The 23,462-nt window shown below is 36.1% G+C and overlaps 1 protein-coding gene across 9 annotated transcripts in view; it reads right to left on the reverse strand.

Annotated features, from left to right (window-relative positions):
* LOC123558240 (nucleolar protein dao-5-like) overlaps positions 1-23,462 on the reverse strand; it is a 181,175-nt gene that overhangs the window by 118,063 nt on the left and 39,650 nt on the right. For all 9 annotated transcript variants that reach the window (XR_008370927.1, XM_053543020.1, XM_053543021.1 and 6 more), the window contains exon 3: positions 23,181-23,250. Coding sequence is in view for 8 of the 9 variants with exons in the window: in XM_053543020.1 (XP_053398995.1) it covers positions 23,181-23,250 (70 nt within the window). In the remaining variant the exon portion in view is untranslated. The remainder of the gene's footprint in view (positions 1-23,180; positions 23,251-23,462) is intronic.

Consider the following 23,462-nt stretch of genomic DNA (forward strand, 5'->3'; position numbering starts at 1 on the left):
AAGATATAATGTCAATGACAGAAAACTCAAGGCAGACCATTATAAATCCAACAGTAATGCTAAGGTACAATGTCAATGACAGACAACTCCAAGGAGCCTGCTAATGTCAGACCATTATAAATGTGACAGTAATGCTAAGATATAATGTCAATGACAGACAACTCCAGGAAGCCTGTTAATGTCAGACCATTATAATTCCAACAGTAATGCTAAGATATAATGTCAATGACAGACAACTTCAGGAAGCGTGTTTATGTCAGACCATTATAAATGTGACAGTAATGCTAAGATATAATGTCAATGACAGACAATTCCAGGGAGCCTGTTAATGTCAGATGATTATAAATCTAACAGTAATGCTAAGATATAATGTCAATGACAGACAACTCCAGGAAGCCTGTTAATGTCAGACCATTATAAATCCAACAGTAATGTCAATGACAGACAACTCCATGAAGCCTGTTAATGTCAGACCATTATAAATCCAACAGTAATACTAAGATATAATGTCAATGACAGACAACTCCAGGAAGCCTGTTAAATGTCTGACCATTATAAATGTGACAGTAATACTAAGATATAATGTCAATGACAGACAACTCCAGGAAGCCTGTTAAAGTCAGACCATTATAAAAGTGACAGTAATGCTAAATTTATAATGTCAATGACAGACAACTCCAGGAAGCCTGTTAATGTAAGACCATTATAAATCCAACAATAATGCTAAGATATAATGTCAATGACAGACAACTCCAGGAAGCCTGTTAAAGTCAGACCATTATAAAAGTGACAGTAATGCTAAATTTATAATGTCAATGACAGACAACTCCAGGAAGCCTGTTAATGTAAGACCATTATAAATCCAACAATAATGCTAAGATATAATGTCAATGACAGACAACTCCAGGAAGCCTGTTAATGTAAGACCATTATAAATCCAACAATAATGCTAAGATATAATGTCACTGACAGACAACTCCAGGAAGCCTGTTAATGTCAGACCATTATAAATGTGACAGTAATGCTAAGATATAATGTCAATGACAGACAACTCCAGGAAGCCTGTTAATGTCAGACCATTATAAATCCAATAATAATGCTAAGATATAATGTCAATGACAGACAACTGCAGGAAGACCATTATAATTCCAACAAAAATGCTAAATTTATAATGTCAATGACAGACAACTCCAGGAAGCCTGTTAATGTCAGACCATTATAAATGTGACAGTAATGCTAAGATATAATGTCAATGACAGACAACTCAAGGAAGCCTGTTAATGTCAGACCATTATAAATCCAACAGTAATGCTAAGATATAATGTCAATGACAGACAACTCCAGGAAGCCTGTTAATGTCAGACCATTATAAATCCAACAATAATGCTAAGATATAATGTCAATGACAGACAACTCCAGGAAGCCTGTTAATATCAGACCATTATAAATCCAACAATAATGCTAAGATATAATGTCAATGACAGACAACTCCAGGCAGACCATTATAAATCCAACATTAATGCTAAGATATAATGTCAATGACAGACAACTCCAGGCAGACCATTATAAATCCAACAATAATGCTAAGATATAATGTCAATGACAGACAACTCCAGGAAGCCTGTTAATGTCAGACCATTATAAATCCAACAGTAATGCTAAGATATAATGTCAATGACAGACAACTCCAGGAAGCCTGTTAATGTCAGACCATTATAAATCCAACAATAATGCTAAGATATAATGTCAATGACAGACAACTCCAGGCAGACCATTATAAATCCAACAATAATGCTAAGAAAGAACAAAAAATCTTACAAGGTATAGATATGTCAAAATACACCTAAAAATTGGAGGTACCATCCATGTTGTACCACACTAAAGTGGTCTTGGTTTTTCCCTACGGCCAATAATAAAAAAGTTACTAAAAATAAGCTATTTATAGTATCGTAAAAGGGAAGTAATTAAAAACAAGAGCTGTCTCCATAGGATGACACATGCCCACAATGGCATTTTGAATGAATAGTTATGGCCGAAGTTAGAGTTTAGGACCTTTGACCTACGGACCTGGGTCTTGCGCGCAACACTTCGTCTTACTGTGGTACACATTCATGCCCAATAATTTTAAAATCCATGCATGAATGACAAAGATATGGACCGGACACGCCCATCAATGCACTATCATGAAATATGACCTTTAACGTCTAAGTGTGACCTTGACCTTTGAACTATGGACCTGGGTCATGCGCGCGACACGTCGTCTTACTGTGGTACACATTCATGCCAAGTTATTTGAAAATCCATCCATGGATGACAAAAGATATGGACCGGACACGAATGCACTATCATGAAAAATGACCTTTAACGTCTAAGTGTGACCTTGACCTTTAAGCTACGGACCTGGGTCTTGCGCGCGACACGTCGTCTTACTGTGGTACACATTCATGCCAAGTTATTTGAAAATCCATCCATCGATGACAAAGATATGGACCGGACACGAAAATTGTGGACAGACCGACAGACTGACAGACTGACAGACCGACAAAAAGTATATACCTCCCTTCGGGGGCATAAAAAATATTGTAAGTGAACAAAAGAAGGATCTGCCAAATAAATCTGTTGACATAAATGAAATTTCAGATCAGTATCTTCATTAAATTAGGAGATACACCCATTTTAATTTGAAATAAAGGGAGGTAATTTGAAATAAAATCAGTCCATAGTTATCTACCCTAATAGTCTCAGTCAAACTAATAACAATAATGAAATTTCAAATAAGTCCTATAAGTACTTACTGACATAAATCCATTTTGATTACAATCAGGGGAGGTAATCAGATATAAAATAACTCTGGAACCTACGATTGGATCTGATCTGCCATGGAATCCAAGATTTATTGTTGATGAAGATATTTTGGAAGTTTGTATCAAATAAAACCATAAATGAAGTCTCTATATGGCTGCAAAAGCCAATTTTGGACCTTTAAGGGGCCATAACTCTGGAACCCATGATGGAATCTGGCCAGTTCAAGAAAGAAAGCAAGATCTTGTTGTGATACAAGTTGTGTGCAAGTGTGGTTAAAATCAAATCAAAAATAAAGCTGCTATTGTGCAGACAAGGTCAATATAGCTAATTTTGGCCCTTTCTGGGGCCATAACTCTGGAACCCATTATGGGATCTGGCCGGTTCAAGAAAGGAACCGAGATCTTATGGTGACACAAGTTTTGTGCAAGTTTGATTAAATTCAAATCATAAATGAAGCTGCTATTGTGCAGACAAGGTCAGAATTGCTAATTCTGGCCCTTTCAGGGGCCATAACTCTGGAACCCATAATGGGATCTGCCCAGTTTAAGAAAGGAATCAAGATCTTATGGTGATACAAGTTGTGTGCAAGTTTGGTTAAAATAAAATCATAAATGAAGCTGCTATTGTGCAGACAAGGTCAAAATAGCTAATTTTGGCCCTTCCAGTGGCCATAACTCTAGAACCCATAAAGGAATCTGGCCAGTTCAAGAAAGGAACCAAGATCTTATGGTGATACAAGTTGTGTGCCAGTTTGGTAAAAATCAAATCATAAATATAGCTGCTATTGTGCAGACAAGGTCAAAATAGCTAATTTTGGCCCTTTCAGGGGCCATTACTCTGTAACCCATAATGGGATCTGGCCGGTTCAAGAAAGGAACCGTGATCTTATGGTGATACAAGTTGTGTGCAAGTTTGGTTAAAATAAAATCATAACGAAACCACTATCGTGCAGACACGAAATTGTTGACGCACGGTCGCACGAGACGCACAGACGACGGACAAAGGGTGATCACAAAGCCTCACCTTGTCACTAAGTGAAGGTGAGCTAATAAAACATACATTTCTAATACGGATCTTATTCTCTATAACAGGTGTTTCATTCTTAAAAGAAATAAGAAAGTGGAAAATGTTATAAAATGTTCCTTAAATGTGAAGGAAAACCTTTAATTAACAAAAACGCCTGGGCATATTTAACTTATTAAAATCACTGCTTATCAACATGGATTATTTGAGCTGTTGCTACTGCCGCTTGTAACAATTGTATCAATAATGATTATTTATCTGTGATGCAACCTTTGTCAGGTTAGTCAACATACTTATGTAACCGCTATCACAGTTCTGAAAGGGAGAACTGTGATAAGAGAGATAACCTCACATTCCTAGATAAGGTACCTCAAAATCACTGTGTCAACCAGGTTGAAGTTGCCAGAACAATAAACATACAATTAATTCCAATTATAGATAAATGGCCTGGCCTAATAACTTCTGAATATTTAGCCTTCCTTTGATATTAGAACACATAAAAAAACAGTCATTTTTGGTTAATGTATCTTCTTTAAACCTCTACTAAGTCACAATGTCCCTAGCACCCTATTTTCTAGGGATATACACTGATATTATAAATTCTGCTTTCAATATTCATGAAATACTCATTCTACTTTCCTGAAACATCCTATCTGCTTTCCTAAAATTTTCTGTTTTCCTCAAACACCCGTTCTGCTTTGCTCAAACATCCATTCTGCTTTGCTCAAATATCAATTCAGCTTTGCTCAAGCATCCATTCTGCTTTGCTCAAACATCCATTCTGCTTTCCTTAAACATCCATTCTGCTTTCCTCACATCCATTCTGCTTCCTCAAACATCCATTCTGCTTTCCTCAGACATCCATCAGGGTTCTCACTAGCAATTTCAAGTTGCAGTCCTGGGACTCCCAAAGCTGAAAAAGTTGCAGTCCCAACTACTGACTAGACTGACGGAAAACAGTTTGAGGAAAGCAGAATGGATGATTGAGGAAAGCAGAATGGATGACTGAGGAAAGCAGAATGGAAGCAGAAGGGAGTCCATTCTGCTTTCCTCAATCATCCATTCTGCTTTCCTCAGACATCCATTCTGCTTTGCTCAAACATCCATTCTGCCTTCCTTTGAACATCGATTCTGCCTTCCTCAAACATCAATTCTCTTTTCCTCAAACATCCATTCTGCTTTGCTCAACCATCTATTCTGTCTTCCTAAAGCATCCATTCTACTTTCCTCAGACATCTGTTCTGCTTTGCTCAAACATCCATTCTGCTTTCCTAACATCTATTCTGCTTTCCTCAAACATCCATTCTGCCTTCCTCAGACATACATTCTGCTTTGCTCAAAGGTCAATTCTGCCTTCCTCAAACATCTATTCTGCCTTCCTCAAACATCCATTCTGCTTTCCTCAGACATCTATTCTGCTTTGCTCAAATACCCATTCTGCTTTGCTCAAACATCCATTCTGTTTTCCTCACATCTATTCTGCTTTCCTCAAACATCCATTCTGCCTTCCTCAGACATACATTCTGCTTTGCTCAAAGATCCATTCTGCCTTCCTCGAACATCTATTCTGCTTTCCTCAGACATCCATTCTGCTTTGCTCAAACATCCATTCTGCTTTCCTCAGACATCCATTTTGCTTTCTTCACATCCATTCTGCTTTCCTCAGACATCTATTCTGCTTTCCTCAATCATCAATTTCGCCTGCCCGCTTAGCTTAGTAGGGAGAGCATTGGTCTATGGATCGCAGGATCGTGAGTTGGATCCCCGGGCGGGGCATACGTTCTCCGTGACAATTTGATACTGTGTCTGAAATCATTGTCCTCCATCTCTGATTCATGTGGGGAAGTTGGCAGTTACTTGCGGAGAACAGGTTTGTACTGGTACAGAATCCAGGAACACTGGTTAGGTTAACTGCCCGCCGTTACATGACTGAAATAATGTTGAAAAATGGCGTCAAACCCAAAACAAACAAAGCTTTCCTCAGACAGCCATTCTGTTTTCCTCACATCCATTCTGCTTAGCTCAATCATCCATTCTGCTTTCCTCACATTCATTCTGCTTTCCTCAAACATTCATTCTGCTTTCCTCAAACATACATTCTGCTTTCCTCAAACATACATTCTGCTTTCCTCAAACTACCTTTCTGTTTTCTTCAAACATTCATTCTGCTTTCCTCAAACATCCATTCTGCTTTCCTCACATCCATTCTGCTTTCCTCAAACATTCTGCTTTCCTCAAACATTCATTCTGCTTTCCTCAAACATCCATTCTGTTTTCTTCAAACATTCATTCTGCTTTCCTCAGACATCCATTCTGCTTTCCTCAGACATCCACTCTGCTTTGCTCAAACATCCATTCTGCTTTGCTCAAACATCCATTCTGCTTTCCTCACATCTATTCTGCTTTCCTCAGACATCCATTTTGCTTTCTTCACATCCAATCTGCTTTCCTCAGACATCCATTCTGCTTTCCTCAATCATCCATTTCGCCTGCCCGCTTAGCTCAGTAGGGAGAGCATTGGTCTATGGATCACAGGATCGTGAGTTCGATCCCCGGGCGGAGCGTATGTTCTCCATGACAATTTGATACTGTGTCTGAAATCACTGTCCTCCATCTCTGATTCCTATGGGAAAGTTGGCAGTTACTTGCGGAGAACAGGTTTGTACTGGTACAGAATCCAGGAACACTGGTTGGGTTAACTGCCTGCCGTTACATGACTGAATACTGTTGAAAAATGGCGTTAAAGCAAAAACAAACAAAGCTTTCCTCAGACATCCATTTTGTTTTCCTCACATCCATTCTGCTTTCCTCAATCATCCATTCTGCTTTCCTCAGACATCCATTCTGCTTTCCTCACATCCATTCTGCTTTCCTCAAACATTCATTCTGCTTTCCTCAAACATACATTCTGCTTTCCTCAAACATCCATTCTGTTTTCTTCAAACATTCATTCTGCTTTCCTCAAACATCCATTCTGCTTTCCTCACATCCATTCTGCTTTCCTCAAACATTCATGCTGCTTTCCTCAAACATCCATTCTGTTTTCTTCAAACATGCATTCTGCTTTCCTCAGACATCCATTCTGCTTTCCTCAAACATTCATTCTGCTTTCCTCAAACATTCTTCAAACCTTTATTGTGCTTTCCTCAAACATCCATTCAGCTTTCCTCAAACATCCATTCTGCTTTCCTCAAACATCCATTCTGCTTCCCTGAAACATCCATTCTGCTTCCTTGAAACACCCGTTCTGCTTTCCTCAAACATCCATTCTGCTTTCCTCAAACATCTTTTCTGCTTCCCTGAAACATCCATTCTGCTTCCCTGAAACACCTATTCTGCTTTCCTCAAACATCCATTCTGCTTTCTTCAAACATCCATTCTGCTTTCCTCAAACATCCATTCTGCTTCCCTGAAACATCCATTCTGCTTCCTTGAAACACCCGTTCTGCTTTCTTCAAACATCCATTCTGCTTTCCTCAAACATCTTTTCTGCTTCCCTGAAACACCCATTCTGCTTCCCTGAAACATCCATTCTGCTTCCCAGAAACATCCATTCTGCTTTCCTCAAACATTCATTCTGCTTTCCTCAAACATCCATTCTGCTTCCCCAATATCCATTCTGCTTTCTTCAAACATCCATTCTGCTTTCATTCTGCTTTCCTCAAACATCCATTCTGCTTTCCTCAAACATCTATTCTGCTTCCCTGAAATATTCTTTATGTTTTTCTGAATCCTTCATGCAATACACATTCTGCTTTCCAAAACAACATGTTCTGCATTCCTAAATATCCAGTCTTTCCTAAATGCTCAAATATCCTGAAATATTTCTGAAATATGCATTAAGCATCCATTCAGTTTTCCTCTAACATTCATGAAACACCCCTTCTGCTTTCTTCAAATTTCAATGAAATGCCATTAATACTTTTCAAGTAAATTGTCCGGACAAGCCTTATTTTGTATAATAAAGGGAGATAATTCAAAAACTAGGTAAAGTTAAGAGTTATGGTTCTTTGACACTACACTTCCAGTCATCAGTGGCTTAGACATATAAAACGTTCATCTAGATAAGGGGCCTGAATCCTTATTTATATGACATAGGACTTCTGCCAAGATATTTTGAAAAAGTGACAGGGATGGGACTAACAGACTGAAAATTTTAACAATGTCACCATTTCCAAGTTCTTGCAATTCAGCTGACAAGACATTTCACATCATTCACAGCAGCAGACTGCCTGTCAATGACATCGACTGACATTTTTATTGCCACAAATATACATGAGGTTGCTTCTGTATTGATTCAATACATTAATTCTACAAGATGTAGCAATTTGTCAGCAGCTCTAATTAAAACAGTCAACAGGGGGGTCAGGTAGGCCCTATATTACTCGCCTGGGTGTTTTGTTGCAGCTTCTACGACTTTTGGAAAAAAAAAATAATTTCCTAAATTACCCTTTAAGAAAAACTGGCCAAGACCCATGACAGTCAATATCTAACTAATGTATTAAACAGTGTTTTGTTTTTGCTGAAGAGTATCAACAGAACTGAGAACTTACATCAAACCTTCACCATTGTTTTTTAAATGGAAGGTTTTGGTAATTTTCTTAATATAGAGATGTCTTTTTAAACTACTGTTGACACACAAGGTAGAAAAGACAAAGAGTTAGAAATTAAAATCCATAATGTTTTTTATGAATACTGGGGGAAAAGGTACATTTTTTTGTATTGCAAAGTAGAGAAGTATACAAAAAGCATCTGCTTTGAAATTCATCATGGCATTGTTTACTTTAAATTTTTAAGTATTTTGAGCTTCATTATCAAGTCAGTTTTCCTGAACAACCTACCTTTTGCATCTGCATATCCACAAGATATAATTCTAAACTTTAACACTCTAAGGTGAGGGGCAAGTCCAGAATGACTCAGTCTTGGGGTACCCCTGAGTAAGGAAGAGTTTATTAAATAAAGTGACTCAATGTTACATGTTGTATTACAATGTGAATGCATAACTTTTCCTCATTTAAGCAAACAAAGTATTGAAAAGATAATGAAAGTCACTTGAATACATTGTATCTTCAAGTCAATGCAAAATGCCTTGTCATGCAATGCATGTTTTAACTGATAAAACACCTAATCAGATAACAATCTTTGAAAAGGGCAAGGTAACAAAAGTATTGATAATTCTACTGAATCTAATGACATTCATTAAAATTATTAATTCAGTTCAATTTACAGTAACATGTCTAGCATGTAAAATTGCAGTCTGGATATAAAACAGTCAAATTTTTAAATTCTCTGAATCAAACGTTCCATGGACTCAGTCAGAATCCTTTATTGACTCAATCAGGGCCCTATATTCACTGAATCAAACGTTCCATGGACTCAGTCAGAATCCTTTATTGACTCAATCAGGGCCCTATATTCACTGAATCAAACATCCCATGGACTCAGTCAGAATCCTTTATTGACTCAATCAGGGCCCTATATTCACTGAATCAAACGTTCCATGGACTCAGTCAGAATCCTTTATTGGCTCAATCAGGGCCCTATATTCACTGAATCAAACATCCCATGGACTCAGTCAGAATCCTTTATTGACTCAATGAGGGCCCTATATTCACTGAATCAAACATCCCATGGACTCAGTCAGAATCCTTAATTGACTGAATCAGGGTCCCATATTCACTGAATCAAACGTCCCATGGACTCAGTCAGAATCCTTAATTGACTCAATCAGGGCCCTATATTCACTGAATCAAACGTTCCATGGACTCAGTCAGAATCCTTTATTGGCTCAATCAGGGTCCCATATTCACTGAATCAAACATCCCATGGACTAAGTCAGAATCCTTAATTGACTGAATCAGGGCCCCATATTCACTGAATCAAACGTCCCATGGACTCAGTCAGAATCCTTTATTGACTCAATCAGGGCCCCATATTCACTGAATCAAATGTCCCATGGACTCAGTCAGAATCCTTTATTGACTGAATCAGGGCCCCATATTCACTGAATCAAATGTCCCATGGACTCAGTCAGAATCCTTTATTGACTCAATCAGGGCCCCATATTCACTGAATCAAATGTCCCATGGACTCAGTCAGAATCCTTAATTGACTGAATCAGGGTCCCATATTCACTGAATCAAATGTCCCATGGACTCACTCACAATCCTTTACTGACTGAATCAGGGTCCCATATTCACTGAATCAAATGTCCCATGGACTCACTCACAATCCTTTACTGACTGAATTAGGGTCCCATATTCACTGAATCAAATGTCCCATGGACTCAGTCAGAATCCTTTATTGACTCAATCAGGGCCCCCTATTCACTGAATCAAATGTCCCATGGACTCAGTCAGAATCCTTAATTGACTGAATCAGGGCCCCATATTCACTGAATCAAATGTCCCATGGACTCAGTCAGAATCCTTAATTGACTGAATCAGGGCCCCATATTCACTGAATCAAATGTCCCATGGACTCAGTCAGAATTCTTTATTGACTCAATCAGGGCCCCATATTCACTGAATCAAATGTCCCATGGACTCAGTCAGAATCCTTAATTGACTGAATCAGGGTCCCATATTCACTGAATCAAATGTCCCATGGACTCACTCACAATCCTTTACTGACTGAATCAGGGTCCCATATTCACTGAATCAAATATCCCATGGACTCACTCACAATCCTTTACTGACTGAATTAGGGTCCCATATTCACTGAATCAGAGTCCAGTACTGATAGAATAGGGTCCAGAACGGGCTGAAACAGTGTCCAGTATTAACTCAATAAATCTCCATAAAAAAATGTTGAAGTGAAATATGCTAATGATTGGTGAAATTAGTTTGTTACCGAACCTGTGGTGACCTTACAAACTAAACTATAAGTACGTCCAGATGTGTAGTCCAGAGAAAACTTTGTGTGACAGACAGACAGACAATCAATAGGACACAGAAATGACTATGTCTGTTGACTCTAGATTCAAAGGCTTAAATTTCAAACCTACCCAGTGAAAATTTTGTATTGAAGAACCAACATATTTTTGGCAAAAAAAAAAAGATTCTCTAAAAAATCTATAAAAAGTGAGTACTCTGAAAATGACTAGTGATACAAACTTATTGACATACGATTTTTGCAAGATATTGTTATAAATAACCAAAAATATTGTGCAGAAGGTACAATTTAGTAAAACGCATTGCAATGCTTTTGAAATAATGCAGAAAATTTATATTCATCCTGCATTTTTATCAATATCTTAAACTTTTATTTTCATCAACTTTATGATTTTTCAGTGTCATATTCTATGCCAAATTTAGTTAAAATAAACACCTTGAAAAATTTTACCAAAACTATGGGTGAGTAGCTTTACATGACACAGCCACTCTGAAGTCCATTATTTGCTACAACTGGCACAAAATCTAGGACCCCTTATTCTGTTAACTGACCAGGATAATACCTGCTGCAGGTTTTAAAGGTTAATCTTATATAAATTTCTACCCAGAGGGTATAAGTGCATGCCTAAAGTGAACTAAAGACAAGGTCTTGAACAAAATCAATACAGTTTTCATGTTCAAGCTGATTATAAATTCATATATCATGTGTAGGTATTTTCATGCATGTTTCATCAATCCATTCTTCAATTGAAAAACTTGTAAAATTTTAATCTAATTCCCTTTTACCACCTGTAGGGGGTCAGTATAACGTCTAAGTCTTCAATTTCTTACAATGGGCAAAAAAATGTGCATTCAGTTTATCAAATATCTTAATCTAACATATTTAAGAAGTTTTCAAGTGTGTTTAACCAGCAAAAACGACAGTTACAATGGGTAATGACTCCATTTGCAGGGCTGACAGGTCTGTCCCCTTACTTTTGAAGATTTCTATCTTAATCTGACACAAAATAGATACAAGTCTCTCATTCACATTGCAGATGTATTGTTCACAAGTGTCAAGCATTTATTACAGTTGCTCAATGACAAAATGTAGCATGTTAAATGGAGCTTTCAGAATTTTTCTGTCCAAATTAATCTGTTTTTCTCCACTATTCACAAGGCTAAAGACCTGGGTACTAGAAAAGTGTCTTTGTGGTCTACATATTGTTAACAAAAAACAGGATCCATAAATTCCAAAGATATTTCTCTCAAGAACAGAAATGTGTATAAGTTGTAAGTTAAAATACTTTTGCTGTTATTTTCACACCAGAAAAAAAATCTATCTTAAGGTAAAAAGTGCCCTTATAATTCAATGAATATGTGTTAACATTTGTACAATATCTACCACATATCTGCTCAGTAAATTGTATGTATTACATAAATTCGATACAAAAAAAGAAGGTATACAAATTTCTCCCTTTTGTTACTAAGAAAGACTACAAGCAAAGCTGCAAGCAACATCCAAAACTATGTTTTCGAAAACATTTATGTGGAACTACAAAACTTGAAATTCTGGCAAAAGAAGGGAAGATTCAAAGTCTTTTAAAAACATTTTCTCCTATAGGGGTAATAATACAAATAAATTTTATTTAAAAGATAACAGAGTAAATTTTCAGATATGAACACAGTTCTAGGTAACAAGCCCTTTTGTGCAAAACAAATCAAAGATAATAAATTGGTAATCTAAATGTCCAGAACCTATGTACAGACATACTATTAATTGGTTTTGTATCTCTTAACTAAATCTTCAACATGATTTCTGTATCATATTTTCTATTTCTGTAAACATTCATTACAGAATGTCACGTTCAACAGAAATGGGACCTTCTAAACACGGAATACAAGTCAAAAAAATATAAAAATCAGAATACAATTAACTACAAGTCTAACTCTACCCTACCTTTAGAATTATTGCATTTTCTAACAAGAGCACCGCCTTGCGGGTGCTGACGCTCATCTGATTTTTTTTGTTTAATAGAAATATTGTCCTACCCATGATTTTCTAAGTCTAAAAAGGGCCATCATTCTTGCAAAAAGCAGGATAGAGTTATGTTTCTTGATGTACAGTGTCCACTTATGATGGTGAAAAACTGTTGCAAGTTTTAAAGCAATAGCTTTGATAGTTTAAGAGAAAAAGTTTACCTAAACATAAAACTTAACCAAGAAATCTGATATTTTCTAAGTCCAAAAGGGGCCATAAATCTTGCAAAAAGCAGGATGGAGTTATGTTTCTTGCTGTACAGGGTCAGCCTATGATGGTGACCAAGTGTTGCAAGTTTTAAAGCAATAGCTTTGATAGTTTAGGATTAAAGCTGACCTAAACATAAAACTTAACCAAGAAAACTGATTTTCTAAGTCCAAAAGGGGCAATAATTCTTGCAAAAAGCAAGATGGAGTTATGTTTCTTGATGTACAGGGTCTGCTTATGATGGTGAACAAGTATTCCAAGTTTCAAAGCAATAGCTTTGATAGTTTAGGAGAAAAATTGACCTAAACATAAAACTTAACCAAGAAATCTGATATTTTCTAAGTACAAAAGGGGCCATAAATCTTGCAAAAAGCAAGATGGAGTTATGTTTCTTGCTATACAGGGTCAGCTTATGATGGTGAACAAGTATTCCAAGTTTCAAAGCAATAGCTTTGATAGTTTAGGAGAAAAGCTGACCTAAACATAAAACTTAACCAGGCAACGCCGACGCCGACGCCGACGCCGACGCCCGCTCAAGTGATGACAATAACTCATCATTTTTTTTCAAAAAATCAGATGAGCTAAAAACACTACAGTTTATTACAGAAATTAAAAACCTGTTTCTTATAAACATTTTGACTGTCAGTTTTATTGTTAAAAAACTTGTTCACGACAAACAGGCGCACTGGAAGAGGCGCTCAAATTCCTTTAAATTGTGCAAAGTCATCTCACAAGTAATAAAATCAAAATAGAATTTTTTTTAAAGGCAATAACCCTTGATTAATTGTTTGAATTCTGTTGAAAGGACAACGATTTGAATGACAAAACACATCTTGACACTGTTATCAAAAGAACACACATCTGTGGTCCATAGTTATGTAGGAAATGGTACAAAAGATATTTACTGAAATAACTTGATACTGTCAAAAGTGAGCGACCCTATCATGAATTTATTAAAATAAAGAGCCGCCTCATGACCTCAATAAAGATCTTGATCTCTTCACGCCGACTGTCAGCGACAAATCACCTGGTAAAGGTAATCAATGTGATAAAGAATTCGCTTTAATACTGCTTGACAAGGACTTATAATCATAGCATATAAAATATATTAACAAGAAAATACTTGTTGAAACTGTAAATTATACCAGTATACCTGACATCACACATGATTACTTTTCCTTCAACTTGTAAATAGATCTTAAGTTGTTTAAATATATGTGCACGTATTTGGAAAGTATTAAATTGATATCACACTGTTTATTGAAAACACTTACTTTAGCATCAGGTTATAAATTATTTCTAAAATACTGAAATTGATTAATAGATTTAGGTCAATGTGAGATTATATTAAACGAAAAGTGTTTGTTTTACGGACTCTTCAAAAATGGTAGTATAAGGTTTATCGAAACTTACTTTGTCTCAAACTGACAAATCTTTGCACTAAACTTGATATGGTGGTATACAGCATGTAACTGTGTAACTTGTACTCCTGCAATCCAAGTTCTTTTGCAACTATGACTTAACTTCAGCACATCTTACTCATTTCACCGTCAATGAATGCAACTGTGACTGCAACAGGTCTTGCTGACTTTGCTGTCAATGAATGTAGCTGTAACTGCAACGCATCTTGCTGACTTCACCGCCGAAGAATGCAGCTGTGACTGCAACACATCTTGCTGACTTCACTGCCGATGAATGCAGCTGTGACTGCAACACATCTTGCTAACTTCACCGCCGATGAATGCAGCTGTGACTGCAACACATCTCGCTGACTTCACGCCAATGAATGCAGCTGTGACTGCAACACGTTTTACAGACTTTGCCTTTAATGACTGCAACTGCGACTGCAACACATGTTGCTGACATCTTCGTCAATTAATGCAACTGTGACTGCAACACATCTTATTGACTTCACCTTTGATAAATGTAGCTGTGACTGCAAGGCTACTTATTGACTTCACCTTTGATAAATGTAGCTGTGACTGCAACGCATCTTGCTGACTTTACCGTCGATGAATGCAGCGGAGACTGCAACACGTTTTACAGACTTTGCCTTTAATGACTGCAATTGCGACTGCAACACATGTTGCTGACATCTTCGTCAATTAATGCAACTGTGACTGCAACACATCTTATTGACTTCACCTTTGATAAATGTAGCTGTGACTGCAACACATCTTATTGACTTCACCTTTGATAAATGCAGCTGTGACTGCAACACATCTTATTGACTTCACCTTTGATAAATGCAACTGTGACTGCAACACATCTTATTGACTTCACCTTTGATAAATGTAGCTGTGACTGCAACACATCTTACTGACTTCACCTTTGATAAAAGCAGCTGTGACTGCAACACATCTTATTGACTTCACCTTTGATAAATGTAGCTGTGACTGCAACACATCTTACTGACTTCACCTTTGATAAAAGTAGCTGTGACTGCAACACATCTTATTGACTTCACCTTTGATAAATGCAACTGTGACTGCAACACATCTTATTGACTTCACCTTTGATAAATGTAGCTGTGACTGCAACACATCTTACTGACTTCACCTTTGATAAAAGCAACTGTAACTGCAACACATGTTGCTGACATCTTCGTCAATTAATGCAACTGTGACTGCAACACATCTTATTGACTTCACCTTTGATAAATGTAGCTGTGACTGCAACACATCTTATTGACTTCACCTTTGATAAATGTAGCTGTGACTGCAACACATGTTGCTGACTTCACCGTCGATGAATACAGCTGTGACTGCAACACATGTTGCTGACTTCACCGTCGATGAATGCAGCTGTGATTGTAACACATATTATAGACAGCGCCTTTGATGAATGCAACACATGTTGCTCACTTCACTTTCAATGAATGCAACTGTTACATAACAACTCAAATGAAATATATTCGCCCACAATGACAGATCATTCAAGATGTCACAACATTGGCTACAATTACGGTGTCCTTTGATATACATCTATTTTAAAGGAAACTGCCCATGGAAAGCATTCCCTGTGAGGTGACATTAGAATATTTCTCAATTCAACAGCTGCCATTAGTTGATGGTTTTGTCATTTCAGAGATCTAAAACTTCAAAAGTATGCAGCAAATCTCTAACAGCATCAAATAAAATTACATAAAAAGTTAAAACAGTTACAGATTCATTCAAGAAACAAAAGTACCAATCACCTATTAGAAATATAATACAATAATTATTAAGAAATTTTGTAGTTACTCCCCTTTAGTACGAAAGTATTTAATACCATTTCTAGATTCACATCTGCATTTTATAGATTCTGAAATAATTTGACAATATGAACCAAAAGGGAAGTTTTAAAGCAGCACATGGATTTTGCATTCATTCATTTCAATGATCTTGACTGCTCAACCACAATAGGCCAAGGGAGATAATAATTATATTACTAACATGCATTTTAATGCATTTTGGCTAAATATATAACTGTCAATGCAAATCTACAATACTTCTTATACTAACACCAATCCTTATGCTATATAATTACCATATTAATTTCCTACTTATGCTAAAGTAACTTGTTTTGGCAAGCAGGAAAAGGAAATCAAATTTTAGAAGTGTTTCCAGTGAAAATCTAACTTCTACTCTGAAATAATTTAATTTCATTGGCACAGTGACAGATTTCATGTTCTTTGCAAAAGCAGCTGTTTCATCACGAACACTATATGAATAGTAATTTCATTTGTTCACTGTAATCAAATTTCATAGACTGACTCAACCAAGAAATCCACGAAAATTAGTCCCACAATAACAAAAATGATTTTACAGTATTTATCATTTGGTTAACGCTACTATAAGTTTTACAAATCAATTATTGGAACAAAAACTAATTTATCACCTTTAAAGGTGGTCAATCACATTTAAACAACATTTAATGACATTTTTTACTTTTTGTATATTCTGGTAGAGAATTATTTAAGGAACAAAAAGACCGATTACATAGAGTTAGATTCCTATTTGAAATGTATATTTTATTATTTTTATAAAATTTTGTAATTACTCCCCTTTAATATGAAAGTATATAAAAAGCTGGGTATTTCCTTTTATTTCGATACAATGTCTAGTTTTACATTTGCATTTGATAGACATATCAACTATTGAACAATCTGAACCAAAATGCAAGTTTAAAAGCTGTGTGTAGCTTCTGAATTCTATCTTGGTTGCGCAACCAAGATAGGCAAAGGGAGGTCATAATAATTTTTCAAACTTGCGTTTCTAATGAATTCCATCTAAATACATAATTTTTAATACTTATGATAAAATAACTCTATCTTGGTTGGGCAACCAGGATAGGAAAATGAAATTTTAAAAATACCTCCAGTGAAAATCTAATTTGGATTAAGTGTTAAGTGAACATAAATGAGTGTAAATGATCAGATGCTAAAGTTTCAAACAAATCTGTTACATGGCCAAAATCTGATTATCCACCTTTAAAGTACACTTAAAGATCACTTTAAACATGCCCATGTATTACACACAGAAATGGAAACTACTTAATTGTTATTTATTCCTTAATCTTACCTGAAAGAACATGCAACATGCACTAAACAAGAGGGCCAAGATGGCCCTAGGTCGCTCACCTAAGAAACACTCCATAACAGTGTAAAACATGTTTGACCTAGTGATTTCATGGAAACAAATATTCTGACCAAATTCTGAAAAATACAGCCTCTATCGCATACACAAGGTTTTTCTTTGATTTGACCTAGTGACCTAGTTTTTGACCCTAGATGACCCATGTTCAAACTCGACCTAGATTTTATCAAGGCAATCATTCTGACCAAAATTCATGAAGATCAACTGAAAAATACAGCCTCTATCACATACAGAAGTTTTTTCTTTGATTTGACCAAGTGACCTAGTTTTTGACCTCAGATGACCCATATTCAAATTCGACCTAGATTTCATTAAGGCAATCAACCTGACCAAATTTCATAAATATCAACTGAAAAAAACAGTCTCTATCGCATACACAAGATTTTTCTTTAATTTGACCTAGTGACCTAGTTTTTGACCCCAGATGACCCATTTTCGAACTCGGCCTAGATTTCATCAAGGTAATCATTCTGACCAAAATTCATAAAGATCAATTGAAAAATACCGCCTCTATCGCATACACAAGGTTTTTACGTGATATGACCTAGTGACCTAGTTTTTGACCCCAGATGACCCATTTTCGAACTCGGCCTAGATTTCATCAAGGTAATCATTCTGACCAAAATTCATAAAGATCAATTGAAAAATACCGCCTCTATCGCATACACAAGGTTTTTCTTTGATTTGACCTAGTGACCTAGTTTTTGACCCCAGATAACCCATTTTCGATCTAGGCCTAGATTTCATCAAGGCAATCATTCTGACCAAAATTCATGAAGATCAGTTGAAAAATACAGCCTCTATCGCATACACAAGGTTTTTCTTTGATTTGATCTAGTGACCTAGTTTTTGACCCGAGATGACCCATTTTCGAACTCGGCCTAGATTTTATCAAGGTTATCATTTTGACCAATATTCATGAAGAAGAATTGAAAAATACAGCCTCTATCACATACACAAGGTTTTTCTTTGATTTGACCTAGTGACCTAGTTTTTGACCCCAGATGACCCATTTTCGAACTCGGCTTAGATTTCATCAAGGTTATCATTCTGACCAATATTCATGAAGATTAATTGAAAAATACCACTTCTATCGCATACACAAGGTTTTTCTTTGATTTGACCTAGTGACCTAGTTTTTGACCCGAGATGACCCATTTTCGAACTCGGTCTAGATTTCATCAAAGTTATCATTCTGACCAATATTCATGAAGATTAAATGAAAAATACAGCCTCTATTGCATACACAAGGTTTTTCTTTGATTTGACCTAGTGACCTAGTTTTTGACCCGAGATGATCCATTTTCAAACTCGGCCTAGATTTCATCAAGGTTATCATTCTGACCAATATTCATGAAGATTAATTGAAAAAAACAGCCTCTATCGCATACACAAGCTAAATGTTGACAGACGACGGACGACAGACGACGGACGACGGACGACGGACATCGAGCGATCAGAAAAACTCACCTGAGCATTGCTCAGGTGAGCTAACAATTCAAGAAACAAGCAACAGGACAATTTCAAGAAAACAAGGATTTTCAAACATCTATTTTTAGTATCAGTTGCCTTGACCTGACAGTCACCTTGACTCAAGTGGCCAAATAAAGAATGCCCTAAACTAACGCACATAACAGCCATTTAGACGACTGTGTCTTTGCTTCTGCAAGCGGGCTCGACAATTACCGAAACTGTCACTACATGTCATCCTTTATTGCTTGTTTTATAAACATTAACCTTACAAGTGCTTACTTTGAAATAATTACTAACTGGCTGGATATATTAATTAATATGTTATTCAATTCATGATACGAATTTTGAACTCCTCAATTTATATTTAAAGAACTGAATCACTGAATACTGAATGGACAGGCATAAACATGCCAGATATAGAAACACAAAAAAGTTGCTGAGAGAATTTATAATTCAAAATTTATCAGCAAAGTAACAATTATCTGTATGGCACTGTATTTCTGTTGCTATAAAACATGATTATTAATTGACAAATAGCAATATCAAATTCTGTTTTCTTGACCAAATCATCTATTTAAACAAACATCTCTTACGTCATGATCTATAATATTTAGATCAAATATCTATTAACCCTTACCATGCTGAAAAGGATTGATTCTGCCTTTGCGACCAGAGTAGATCAAGATCAGTCTGCACATACATGCAGTCAGATCAAGATCTTCATTGTGTGCCATTCAGTCAGTATCTGTTTGGTAAGGACCCCTTTTAACAGTTAATGGTACTGTCCAAATTGAAAGATGGACAAGTTCATTATAGAAATTTAGCTGGGTATAAGGGCTAAAACAGAATACACACAAACTTCATCGACAAAATGCTAAAACCACAGCGAAGTCTAGAATTATTTTGAACTACTTGTTGAAGATAAAAATGCTGTTTACACAATGTCACTTAAAAATATTGGATACCACAAGGGCAAACATGGCCAAGTTTGCTCTAGACAAAATTCAAACATATCAATTATGCTAACATGCTTTAGTTGCTATTCTGAGTCTCGAGTAGGAAGATATCTAAATTACTAAATCTGACAACCATGGCGCCACTAAAAGTACTAACACAAAGAAGTTTGACTTTTTTCTTCCTATTTACCGAAGTGGTATCAGTAACTGGAATGTTTGCTATCATGGTCTATGATTCTGACCTTGCTTTTGTGTAATCATATCAGTAAAATGGTATTTATAAGCATTTCTTCAGTTATTCAAGTAATCATCATATCTTACTGGTTTTTTATGGGTAGAGAAAGCCAGAAAAAATCTAGAATTGTAGCCATTGGACACTGATGTCTCCACATACTGTGACTTCCTCTAAATAGCAAATTTCACATGAGGGATATTCGACATAAATTTTGAAACAAATTGTATTCATCTGAGCAACTTTGAATCCATTCCTTAATAAAGTGTATGAGGAGTTGAACACACCAAATGTATTCACTATGGCCTATTTTGTGAAATTAAGAATGGACCACAATTCTTGAAAAAATAACTACTGAAAAAATTCTATTATTTACGGTATCTTCACATGAAGGTCCTTCATATGTGAAACTTTCAATAGGGTTTGAGAAGTTGGACACGCAAGATTTTTCTCTTTATTCCATATAGTAAAACTATCAAATGGCCATTAAACTGTGATAAAAATAGTCACAGCAAAAGTTCCTTCCTTTATGGTCATCTTCACATTAAGCTTGTCCATCTATGAAAGTTTGAAGCAAATCAAGTAACAGTGTGGCAGGAGTTGGACACACAAGATTTTTCTCTATAGTCTATTATAGCAAAACTATCAAACGGCCATAACTGCAGTAAAAATAGTCAATGAAAAAATTCCTTCCTTTATAGTCATCTGTACATCAAGCTTGTTCATCTGTGAGAGTTTGAAGCAAATCAGGCTAATAGTGTGGAAGGAGTTGGACACACAAGATTTCGGGACATAATTATGCGGATGGATGTACGGACAGCAGCAACGCTATATGCCTCCCACAAGAAAAGACTTTAAACAACTTGTTCTCATGAACCAATGTATGGATCCTCACCAAACTTGGTCTGTAGCATCCGTATCTGTAGCATAATGTGGGGGCATAAAGAGTAATGTCAAAATTGTATGACACATTGAAAATGAAAGTGATGATACATGCCTGAACACTTCATTTTAATGGTAAGTAGCTATAACAATATTATAAAGCACCAAACCTGTGGCAAAACTCATGGAAAATAAAATCAAAATCCTGAAAATTTGGGCATACTGATGCTGATGGTGCACACCAAGTTTCATTTAAATTTGATGAAAACTGTAGGAGTTTAGTACACAAGGTACAGATGTATTTATAAAAAGTCTGCATACTAACAAGTGTAACCATTTACTATATTTAAAGAGGACTTTGCAGTGATGCTACAGACCAAGTTTGGTGACAATCTATGAAGTGTTTCAAAAGAAAAAGTAGTTTGTTTTTTTTTTACATTTTTCAGCTGTGGTGGCACTTAAAAAAGCCAAACATAACCATTTTAACAATCTGGAGGGATGACTATACAAAGATGCTTTAGACCAAATTTGGTGAAGATCCATACACTGGTTCATGAGAACAAGTTGTTTAAAGCCTTTTCTATTTTTTAGCTCTGAGAGGATCTTACATGGCTGCTACAGACCAACTTTGGTTAAGATCTATCAGCTGGTTTATGAGAATGAGCTACCCATAGGTTTTCCATTTTTGGCCCCTTAAGGGGGCCAATCAGAACCCTATGAACAAATTTGGAAAAAGATCTATAGACCAAGTCTGGTGAAGATTAATCATCTGATTAATGAGAAGAAATTGTTTAAAGCTGTTTCTATTTTTCACCGTTGGTGGCCTCTAAAGGTGGCCAAGCAGAACCCTTAGAAAAAATTTGAGAGAAGGACGCTACAGACCAAGTTTGCTGAATGTTCATCATTTTGTTCATGAAGTTGTTTAAAGATGTTTCTACTTTTAGTTTTGTTGACCCCTAAAGAAGCCAAGCAGAACCATTAAAATGAATTTGAGAGAGGATCTTACAAGGATGTTACAGACCAAGTTTGGTGAAGATCCATCAAGTGGTCCAAGAGAAAAAGTTGTTTAAAGTTTTGTTTTTTACTCTGGTGGCCAAACAAAAGATATGAACAAATTTGAAGGAAGCTACAGACCAAGTTTGGTGAAGATCATTTGGATGGTTTATGAACAACTTTTTAAGAAGGTTTTTCTTGTTTTAGCTCAAACTTAAGAGTTTGAACAAACTTGAGAGGAGTCCATGCCAGGACGCTGCTGGTTGTGTTTGGTGTCATTCTAACCAGAAGTTATAGAGGAGAAGATGTTTAAATAAAAATGTTGGCACAAAATGATGCATAACCATCCTATACTACTAGCTCATCCAGAACAAAGTTCAAGTGGGCTTAAAATGGAAATAAAATATGAAAGTCCTGACAATAAGTTCACTTCATGTTGATGATGTATACAATAATCATTTCAACTGGATGGTGTCTGTAGGAGTCCAGTACACAAGACTAGTGTGACATACTGACGTACATCCTCATAGTAATTATGTGACAACCCATTTAATCTTTCCTTCATTCATGTAAAAGATTTGTGCTACATAAAATTAACTGAATACAGCATAACCTGCATTTGTTCTCTTCAACAAACTGACAACTTCCAGTAATGAATCAGAGACGGAGAACATATGACTTTGGACTGGTAGTTATTGTCTCCAGTCAAATAATACTGACTGCCAGTCTAACTACAACCTTTAAATTGTTTGTCTTGTACTTTTTGGAACTGAATATTTGGGTTAGCTGTCATGAATTAAAGGGATACACACACTACAAACTAGACTGAAACTGTCAACCTACATCCACTACAGACAGACATATCCCCTATTTCAAAGTAATGGTGTAGATATCTAAGGGAGACAAACACTAATGTTTGTCCTCTTAAAGCAGACTGAAGTTATAAACCTTACTACTACAGCTTATATACATCTAAGGGAGAGAACTGCTATATAAATGTCCTGATATAGCAGACAGGATTATCAACCTTCCAATAGAAAAGAACAAATAACAACATACCAGACCAGCAATAGCTCCTGGGAGTTTGTTAATTCTTTTTACACTGCCTGGCTTCAAGCAATTTAACAACCTGAAATACACAACAGATGAGGGTACATGTATATCATTTTCATTTAGGTTTTACAAAACAGTCCTACCACAAGAAAATGTTTACTCCAATAACAGTAAGAATTTTAATTCAAAACATTTGTTTTTGGGTCCAACACCATTTTTAAACAGTATTTCAATTAAGCAATGGCCAGTTAAAACATTTAATAAAAAAAAAACTTGTTTATTAAATCA

This window comes from Mercenaria mercenaria, chromosome 5 (genome assembly GCF_021730395.1).
Source record: "Mercenaria mercenaria strain notata chromosome 5, MADL_Memer_1, whole genome shotgun sequence".
Classification (NCBI taxonomy): domain Eukaryota; kingdom Metazoa; phylum Mollusca; class Bivalvia; order Venerida; family Veneridae; genus Mercenaria; species Mercenaria mercenaria.